The sequence below is a fragment of the Corylus avellana genome, chromosome 11 (genome assembly GCF_965113065.1).
Source record: "Corylus avellana chromosome 11, dhCorAvel1.hap1.2, whole genome shotgun sequence".
NCBI lineage: Eukaryota > Viridiplantae > Streptophyta > Magnoliopsida > Fagales > Betulaceae > Corylus > Corylus avellana.
The window spans coordinates 4,174,575-4,185,576 of NC_142500.1; the positions used below are offsets into that span (position 1 = coordinate 4,174,575).

Genomic DNA, 11,002 nt, shown 5'->3' on the forward strand with positions numbered 1-11,002 from the left:
TCATCTTATTCTCAATCATTTTGTATCACATCACTTTGTAAAGTTTTTTTTGTAAAATATTTTGTAAGCTTAGCATTTCATATCACATCAATCACTTCTTATTATTATTCAAATAAAAATTCATTACAATATATATATATATATATATTCATACAAAACAATATAAACTTCTATCTACTTTATATCACATAAAAAATAAAAATAAAAATAAAAATCACCAAGCTCATTACCAAACGGACCCCAAGTTCTCTTCCTATTGTGGTGCGGACTCTAAGGCCCAAGCCCACACGCGAGCAGCTTTCTTTTTACTTACGAAAAGGATCAATGAAGTCCCAGTACAATAATATTTTCCCAATCACAAAAGGTTTGCGCACAGCTGCCGAACCTGAACTACGAATAGCGATTTACGTTCAGATCCGGAATCCAAAACCCTTCGATACTTGGTGTTGACGATATGGCGACGGTAGAAGTGGAAAGAAAGCAGGCAGAGGCGGCGGCGGTGGCGGAGGAGACGTGCTCGGCCAAGGCGTCCAAGCAAGGAGAGGGGCTGAGGCAGTACTACCTACAACACATCCATGAGCTCCAGCTCCAGGTCCGCCAGAAGACCCACAATCTCAACCGCCTCGAGGCCCAGCGTAACGAGCTCAATTCTAGAGGTATTCTTGACCCTAACCCTAATAACTGCTTCTTTTGGGATTGATTGGGGTTCTACTTTTATTTTGAAACTGGTTAGGTTTAGATGTGGTTTTGGTAGTTTTTCAATTATATTATAGGGTTAGGGTTTCGGATTGTCAATTGTTGGAATTGTGATAAAGCTTCTCGACTCTGTGAAAAAGTGATGGTTGGATTTGAACCGGAATGGATGGATTCATGTAGAAAAGGTGAGTTTAACTGTTTAAGAGTGGAATTTTTGGCGGTTCCGATAATAGGACGATACCAGTGATTGTTAAGAACGGTTCATGAATCAAATTTAAGGGAAAATAACCGAGAAAAGGATCAAAAGCAATAAGAATTCTTCTCAAATTCATGAGCAACGAAGATGATAACCATTGTTTATTGTCGAGAAAATCTTTTTTCCATTTATCAAGTAAAAGTGTCGAATAAGCAAAGAAGATGCAAGCTATAATTTGCAAATGTTGATGGAGATAACATGAATGTGGGTGTTTCTTAAAGTCTATATATATAAAAAAATGCTTACACTCCCATTCGTTGAGAGCCATGCACATCATGAGTCGGTTTGAGTTCACAATTTTCATCATCTCAGGCTTAATCATTAAATTTGTCCCATCGTGGTTTTACTTTGGGTTGATGCAAAATCCCTCTATCAGGAAGTTAAGTACTTAATAGAAAGTTTGATGCTCCTTTTTTATTTTATTATCATGCTGTCATATAGTCGATGTTGTAACGAGTGGATTTTCGTTGTCATGGGTTGCTCCAACACTAATTCTTTAAAAAAAAAAATTCTCTTAATTTCTGATGGGTGGTTGGTCGTTAAGATTGAAGGATTCATTTGAACATGATGGCATGATAACACAAGTCTCGATTCTAATCACTTGTATCACTTTTATTTTTGTTGTTCTCTGTTTCTTTTAGTTTTCTTTTTCTTTAAAGTTTTGTTGGAATTGCTCTATTGGTCAATGGCATTACTTAACTATGAATAATTACAGTGAGGATGCTTAGGGAAGAACTACAGCTGCTCCAGGAACCTGGATCATATGTTGGTGAAGTTGTCAAAGTAATGGGGAAGAATAAGGTTTTAGTCAAAGTAAGTTGGTCCTCATTATTATTTCCATAAAATAAGTAAAATGACTATATTCTTTTTGGAGTTCAGATTTTCAACCAAAGTTGCCCACCCCTCCCTTCTCAAATGCACTCAACTGTAATGTTGCAGCTGCACGTCAATAATTTTTTTGCATTCAACATCTGCATGAAGATTAAAGTCTGCTTTTATTTTGCTGCCATGTGCTTGGGACCAATTTATTCTATTCGACTTTGTTATAATATGTATTTCAATAAATGTGGTGTTTTTGTTAATGATTTATCATAATGTTAGCAGTCATAATGAACGGTTGTGAAACTATGCTTTTAGACTTTAAAGATCACTCTGGTACATGTATATGTGACCTATTTTGACCCTAGGGGTATAAAATATTGATTTAGATAGAGAGGTCTTCTGTATTTTTCATGATGGAGGTAAGTTCAATTGGATAGGTGAGGCAAATTTTGTTGGTCCTATGCAACGAGGAATTGATAAAAAGTGGTTTGGTATCAGTGTACATAAACGTTTTTGATACATTTTAACCTAATGTTTCATTTTTTATTTCTAGGTTCATCCTGAAGGGAAATATGTTGTGGACATTGATAAAAATATTGATATCACAAAGATCACTCCATCAACAAGAGTTGCTCTCCGTAATGACAGCTATGTTCTTCATTTAATCTTGCCGAGCAAAGTTGATCCTTTGGTCAACCTGATGAAAGTTGAAAAAGTTCCTGATTCTACATATGATATGATTGGTGGTCTTGACCAGCAAATTAAAGAGATAAAGGAGGTTTCTCTCTTGCCCTTTCTTACTTTCTGCATTTAGGCTTCAATGTTTACTATGGCTCCGGTTAGGAAGTCATCTTAGGTGGTTGAGTGATTAATGGTTATTCATGATATGTAATTATCTTACCAGGTGATTGAGCTTCCAATCAAACATCCTGAATTATTTGAGAGTCTTGGAATAGCTCAACCTAAGGTAATATAATGTTGCCAAGTTGTTGTGTTGTTTGTTGTTTTTACTTAATTGAGATTGATGCTTACAATTTCCCCCAACTCTTAACTCTCTCTCTCTCTCTCTCTCTCTCATATAATAGGGTGTTCTGCTATATGGGCCACCTGGTACAGGGAAAACACTGTTGGCTAGGGCAGTGGCTCATCATACCGATTGTACTTTCATCAGGGTTTCTGGTTCTGAATTAGTTCAGAAGTACATTGGAGAAGGTTCCAGAATGGTTAGAGAACTTTTTGTCATGGCCAGGTTTGTATGATCTTCTTTATACATCACATACTTGATTTTTTCAAGTGTTGATGTATTAGTTGTTTGTTTTTTGTTTTTGGAAATATTCCCCCATGCCTTTGCATTTGCTTTTATGCTCTCTTTGTAGCGGGTGAGGCTTTGTATTGTTTATGGAAAACTAGATTAGGAAAAAGGTATATCTGTCTAACGCTGGGCCATGTAGTACTGAAGCCTTTTCATCCTTGAAATAAATGTGGTTCATATATACATATATATCCAGTCTATATGTCTCAGCAAGTGGCATCCCTGAACATGTAAAGGAACCACTTTGTAGTATCATTGAAATTGTGATAACATGATATCTCTTTTGGTGATATATTTCAATTGTGAAACTACCTGTAATAATTCATGTCTACTTTTCTGGTCTTTTTTGTATGTGAATTTATCCCATTTCTTTGGCAGGGAGCATGCTCCATCCATCATATTTATGGATGAAATAGACAGTATTGGATCTGCTCGGATGGAATCTGGTAGTGGCAATGGTGACAGTGAAGTTCAGCGGACTATGCTGGAGCTTCTTAACCAGCTGGATGGATTTGAAGCATCAAACAAGATCAAGGTATTGACTTTGTTTTCAGATAATTAAGTTTTCGGGTCTATTCTTTATTGGGACGTCCACCTACCATAACTTGCATCATTGACAGGTTTTGATGGCCACCAATCGAATTGATATTCTGGATCAAGCTCTTCTTAGGCCAGGGCGAATTGACAGGAAGATTGAATTTCCTAATCCTAATGAGGAGGTATATGTCACAGCGACTCTAACAAAATGAATGTATTCTAGTATGTGTGTTTGTATAGATATTTTCATATGCCAACATTTTCACTTACACTACACAATAAGTGCTTTTGCTATTTTTGTTTTGTAATTTATTTTTAGTTTGTTCTAGTGTTTCTATTTCAGTTTCTGAAGTTTAATATTAATTTGACAATTTTGTGATTTTTTTTTTTTTTTTTTTTTTTTTTTAATTCTTAGGATGCCTTTATAATTCTACTCTGTAATTTGCATTTAAAATTTTAGTTTCTATTGTGCTTGGAAATTAGTCAGGGCTGATGGTTAATTTTGAATATACTGAAATGTTGTTTTCCTAATCCTGTAATTGACTTGCAATCAGATGGAATATGTGACTTGTCTTTTCTTGTTCTTTCTTTCTTCCTTTCTTTTAATTTCGTGTACGTACTATGTAGTCTTGTTCTGTTAATGCTAAAGCAATATCATATTTAGTTTACGATATTAGTTTTACTAAAATTTTGATTTCTTTTTAGCATTATGTTTTCTTGTGCATCTGCATTTCCTAGCCCCTTAGTTATATATTCTTCTAATAGATATATGAGCAAATATATGAATATTTTAATGGCCAATATGATATTAAGGAGTCAATTTATGAATATAAGTTTGGTCCTATAACATACTTTGTCTCAACTAATAGTCCTTGTTGCATGTAATAGTTTGTTATTAGCATAAGTTGCATATACTCATTTGTGTTGTTGATGAATGCAGTCTCGTTTTGATATTTTAAAAATACATTCAAGAAGAATGAATTTAATGCGCGGGATTGATTTGAAGAAAATAGCAGAGAAGATGAATGGTGCATCTGGTGCAGAGCTCAAGGTATGTTTCATGCTGGATGATTGCATTTTTATGTTTTCTGGGCTTTAGATGTTATCTACTTCTCTCTCATTTATCCATAGCTGGTTCTTAGGGCAAACGGATGTTATTTTGGTGATTTTTTATTCATTGGTTGAACTTTAAACTCACTTGGATTTGTTCAAACTCATTTGATCAGTAGTTTATGGTGGCATAGACACAGTGCCAGAACTTTTTTTCTTTTTTCTTTTCCTTTCGGCCAGTTCTTAAGCCATCTACTGAGAATCTTAATTACTGAGAGCTTAAAAATATTTGAATTGAACTTACCAAATCTTGTATCCATATCCATAATTAACTTGAGGGAGTCTTTGTTTATATATGTGGCAAATGATCTGAACTTGAGCCCAGTTCATTGTGGTTTGGGAAAAACAAAACCTGGTTAAAAACCTAGAAGAATTTTTTAGACAAATTCATCTTTTATTGTAAGAAATAGGCATATAATAAAAAAATAGGCTGCATTCTTGGTACATAGGGAAGGGTATCAGCCTACCAACCAAGGTACATAGGGAAGGGTATCAGCCTACCAACCATAGGTTATTTGATGCAATGTTATGTCGGTAAAGGATTGCCTTTCTTTTATTCTATTAGCACAAATAGTGCTCAATGGATTTGGACAGAATGTGAAGTAATAGATATTCTTCTACTGCTGTTCTCCCAACAGTAAAGAGCAATTATGCTAGTGCATATCATATTCTTTACATTCTTTTCTGTCTGCAGGCTGTGTGCACAGAAGCTGGCATGTTTGCTCTGAGGGAGAGGAGGGTCCATGTAACACAGGAAGATTTTGAGATGGCAGTGGCGAAGGTAATGAAGAAGGAGACCGAGAAAAACATGTCGTTGCGGAAGCTGTGGAAGTAGGTGTTCCATGTATTACTTTCCCCTTTGAACCAATGACCCGTGGCCTTTTCATTCACACAAAGCAAACAGTTTATGTTCTTGTATGTTGTGTATTGTTCTTTGAGCCTACATCAATATGAAAACAGGATGATGTTGCCTACAATTTGTTGTTGAAGGTTAATCCCACCGGCATCTTGGTTTTTTTTTTTTTTTTTTTTTTTTTTTTTTTTTTTAATTTAATTATATATTTTTAGGTGAGACGTCTTTGTGTAATCTCGGCCTTGTATTTCAAGATAATTGTCTAATTACAAGGCCCCTTCAGGAGGATTATCAGGTACTATGGAACACAATAGAAACTGATAAATTTATAAGTTCCCTAAAGCATGGCATTGTGAAATTCCAGGAAGGATATATGCCCCTCTTGGACGAGTCCTAGACGTGGCCATTTGCTCTTATATAGCCTATTGGGGCAAAAAAAATTCCATATAACGAGATTAGGTGGATAATTAAGGTTTTGTTTGTTTAGGCGTTAAATGTTTTAGGTTTGAAAACATTTCTAAGGGTTGTTGGTGGAAGAGAAGTGGTGTCTGCGGTGTGCCATAGTGTTGTGGGAGGTTTGAAAAGATGAGCTGCGGATGAAATGCATTTTACGCCTTAAAGAAAACACAAACCATTTTGCAGAGAACATGGGGTTTTCTGCTTTGATTGAACCCAATGAAAAAGAGAAAATCATCTCACGTTTGCTGTTTATTTGCACTATACATGGCGTTTTAAAACTTTATACTATTAATCTCAGTGTTTGTTCTGTTTTAAGCCCTGCTTTAAAATTTGTTTTTGTGTATTTGAATTCTAGCATAAAAATACACTTATTGCCTATTGGAAGCTTAACCCACTCCCACGGCATCTTTACTGGCAAAAAGAAGAAGAAGCCCCTTTTGTTTTTTTGAAACATCTTTAAAATATGAAATCTTTTATTCGCACAATTGTAATTTCAAATAAATTTCGTTATCAATTTGACGAAAAATAATGCTGAGGTTTTGGATTGGGAAATGGACAAAGCATGAGCTGACCTAATTTTAACAATTAGGTCATTTAGTTTGACAAACATTACAAATACGTTCTTCCGTTAACTAAAACCACATCTTCACTCCACCCTCATCTTATTGAGTTAATGTGATAGTGTTTATCAGACCTTAAATCAACCAATATTTAAAAGAAAAATATTAAGAACAGATGGACATTACAATGTCAATCAAGTAAAACCACATCATACCCAATATAATAGTTTAATGTGTACAGAATATGGTGGTCATGTCATATTATCAAAATAACATCTTGTTTTATTATTTATATAATCATCATTTTCATAAGGTAAGTCATGGAATGAAACATGCAGTCTAGGAATAATTATTACAGTAAAAATCTCTTTAAAAATTGTGAATGATGCCTCAAGTCTCTTAAAATATTGTGCACCAAAAGCCCTTAAATAGACTTCGAAAAGTAGCTCTCAAATATGAAAGTCAGTTTCTAAAATATTGCAGATTTCAGCTGTAGTTCAAACTGGTTACGGCTCAGTTCCAACCGCATTAGGGTTTATGTGAGTTTTTTGTGAAAAACCAAGGATTTCTAAAGTTGCACATTCGAATTGTACTTGGAACACCACATTATAGAAGTCCTCAATTTGAACTTAAATGGAACACAACTTGGAACAAACATTCTGTAAGTGCTCAGTTTGAATTAAAATTGAATGATATTCAAAACTCTAAGTTCTGCCACACTTTTAATTCTTCAAATTGAACTAACTTAGGACAGAACTTAAGACAACAAGCATTAGTACCTCTAAAAACATTGTCAGTTTGAACCGACTTAAGATGAAGCATGGAATGGCAGCCTAATTCAAATTTGCTTCTTTCACAAGCTAGCTTAAACTAGTAAGAAATTCTTAGTTCAAATTGAGAACACAAATTTGAATTAAATGAAAAATTCTAAATATACTTGACTAATCAAAATAGTTTGGACACTGATTAGTCAACGCTAAAACCATTTCATAAAAAAGTAAGTATAAATTTGAAAGGTTAAGTGGGTTTCCCTCTTTATTTTATTATTATTATATATTTTCTGGTGAGACATCTTTGTCTAAAATCGGCCTTGTGTTTCAATGTATTCAAATATGTAAACTACAACTTATCCAAGAAAATAAAAATCTAAGTACGGCGTAGGCCCACCGCCCAAGTGGTCAACGATAGTAACTTGTGGGTAATGAAAGAATACTCTTGAGTGGGCCTTGGTCCCCCCCTATATCTGCGGCCCACATACGCGTGAGCAGCCCATTGCTTTTTTCTTTTTCTTTTTTCGAGGGAGTGAACAGCCATTGTTGACCAAGGGAGGTTTTACGCTTTGACTTTTTAAATTAAGAATTGTTACACATATTCTTATTTTTATATTTAAAGTATATATTTTATGAAATAATAATAAAAATTAGTATACAATTTAAATAATTATTAATAATTTATCTAAATTTTAATGATAATTTTTACTAATATATCAAAAAATGTACACTTAAAAGTGTGAGCGTGAGAGTGCATGTAAAATTTTTTAAATAAATTTGGTGGTCAATTTCTTCACAGTTTTTTTTTTTTGAACAAAAATCTGTAAATTTTATTGATGAAATATCAAGAGCATACAGCTCTGAAAAATCATAGTCAAATACTAATACGGGGTTACAAAGTTATAAATACAATCATAAAAATCTTACAATCAAGTACATATCTATAATTTTAAGCTTCCGCTAATTCATATATAATTACAGTTAAAGAATATATATGCTTCAGACTAGATTTAAGACATCGGTAGCCAAAAAAAAAAAAAAAACCTAAAAATTTGACCGTGGGAGATAAATCCTTGCACCAATCTATATTAATAGATTAAAAAAACTAAAAATCCGGCTGTCAATTTCTTCACAGTTACAACTTCCAACATGTTTTCTGAATAACTTAAAAGGCAAGCATGTTCATTAATATTAGTATATTACGATTTGTTTTTCTAAATATTACGATTCTTTGACTGAATATAATCGCGGTTACTTTAATTCTGATTATTGCAATGGAAAAGATTATTATAATCAAATTGTTAATTGGAGATTTGAAAACTAGTTAGAATCAAAGACGTAAAGGGTCGGCGTTTAAGCCAACACGCAACACAACTCTCAATGACATGCATGCATGGTAATTTGCACTCTTCCTCGCCAACTTTGAAAACTAGTAAAAAAATTCTTCTTATTGGTTTGCTAACATTCTTTAGAGGATGTTTTTTGATTTATTAATTATAATGTGAGGTAGGTTTGAAAGTAATTTGTGTTTTGAATTATTTTTTAACTCTTTTTTTTTTTTTTTTTGCTAAAATATAAAAAATTACCTTAACAAGTATTGAAATGAGCATTTTAAAATACGGATGCAAATGTAGTTATTGACAATATCCGTATAATGCGATTATCACTTTTAGGTATCTGCATCTGCATCATGTAATTACTATTAGCATATAACCAATTATTGCAATTATTATCTCCTATCCGCATATGAGGTAATACGCGTTTTAGGTCTTTAAGTCGTAATCCGGCTTCTAGTAAATACAAATATGCATTATCTTTAGTTGAACACTATTATTTATATCGTATTTGCTAATCATTTTGTCATAAATTACAAATCCAACAAACATATATATATATATATATATATATATATATATGAAATTCAAAGCATGAAAAACATAAATTAAGTCTAAATGTAACCCATTCATTAGTGGATGTTGATGGTAAGGAATCTATAATACACCATAATCCAAAACAGCACCACTACAAGTACATAACATGAATAAATTAAGTGTAAAATATAATGACAATTGAATTATAAGTAAAATATGATAAAATAATAACTTTTGTTACTGACAAACCACTAAGCAAAAAAAACAAATGATTCAATCATTGAATTTGAAGCTTAAAAGTATATTATATTTTTAAAAAATGCTAATGCAATTTATAAAATTACTATTATTATCTGCATGTATGGATAACAAGTAGAGACTGTGTAGCGAATGCAAACAGTTATTATAATCCAGCATTTTCACTCTTACTTTCTAGTTTTTAGGTGGGAGATGGTGCATCTTAATGGATGTAGGTGGGTCAATATTCAACATGATTGATAAACAACCACCCCCAATGCATTAAATGTTAGGAGGGACTTGTTTAAAAATCATAATCATAGAGGGGCTAAGTCAACGAGAGTTAGATTCTAGTTATTATAGCTCGGCAGAGAATCTCAATTATTATCAAAAAAAGTTGTTCGGAGTAGGAAGCAGTACTTATCCTCTCCATTTGATGAGGTCTTCCAAAAACAAAATTTATTTTTGGATAGAATAACACATAACAGTAACTTCTAAAAAAAAAATAAAAAACATAAGAGTACGCTATTGTTAGAAATTACGGGTGTACTTACTAATCTACTCTCTCTCTTTCTTTATATATATATATACACGATCCTAATAATTAGAGATAGCTAAATAATAGTAGATAAGAGTAGCATTCAATATTTAAGAGTCGAGTCTATCTTGTTTACAAGATAAGATGAGTGACAAAGATGCGTGAGTAGGTTAACGGGAGTGGAAGTCTACTTACACAGGACCTCTGTATTAGTATTTAAAGTCGTAGGGTTTATTAATAAAGTAAGTTGAATATTGGTATTATAATACAATTTTTGCATTTTGAGAGTGCTCGGCTCACTCAAATTAGCCATTGAAAATCACGGCTCCCTCGAACGAGCCTATCTATCAATTTCCTATGTTTTGAACTAGTTGGTTTACATCAATTATTAGGATTGTATCATATATATATATAATCAAAAAATAATCAAAAAAATTAAAACATGGGGAAAATGCAGTTTACCCCCTGAAGTTTCAGGAGTTTTTTAATTTTAGCTTTAAAGTTCAAAAATTGGCAATTTACCCCCTTGAAATTTAAAAAATTAGCAATTTAAATCTTCCGTTTAATTTTTCCGCCAAAATGGACAGAAATCTATGAAATTACATCACTACACTCAGTTTTTTTTTTTTTTTTTTTTTTTTTTTTTATAAAAAAATTTCCGTCAAATTTAACGGAAAAATTAAACGGAAGGTTTAAATTGCTAATTTTTGAAATTTCAAGGGGGTAGATTGCCAATTTTTGAACTTTGAGGTTAAAATCGAAAAACTCCTGAAACTTCAGGGGGGTAAACTACATTTTTCCCTTAAAACATTAACGAACAATTTTCAATAGAAAAACCCATTAAAAAACTCGAAACATCTTTTATCTCTACGTCACATTAAAATACTTTTCCGACCCCCCCCAAAAAAAAAAAAACACCTCATGAAAAAGATTATCAAACATATTTTATATGTTTTATCTCACAATTATTATATAATGTTG

General features: G+C 32.7%; 1 protein-coding gene across 1 annotated transcript; it reads left to right on the forward strand.

Moving 5' to 3' along the window:
- The first annotated feature begins 330 nt into the window (after positions 1 to 330).
- On the forward strand, positions 331 to 5,710 carry LOC132165754 (26S proteasome regulatory subunit 8 homolog A). Its single transcript, XM_059576431.2, has 9 exons — positions 331 to 656; positions 1,668 to 1,765; positions 2,328 to 2,552; positions 2,679 to 2,741; positions 2,860 to 3,023; positions 3,465 to 3,621; positions 3,707 to 3,805; positions 4,564 to 4,674; positions 5,428 to 5,710. Exons 1-9 carry the CDS (start codon positions 455 to 457, stop codon positions 5,566 to 5,568), a joined length of 1,260 nt encoding a protein of 419 aa, XP_059432414.1. The 5' UTR covers positions 331 to 454; the 3' UTR covers positions 5,569 to 5,710.
- Positions 5,711 to 11,002: the final 5,292 nt, after the last annotated feature.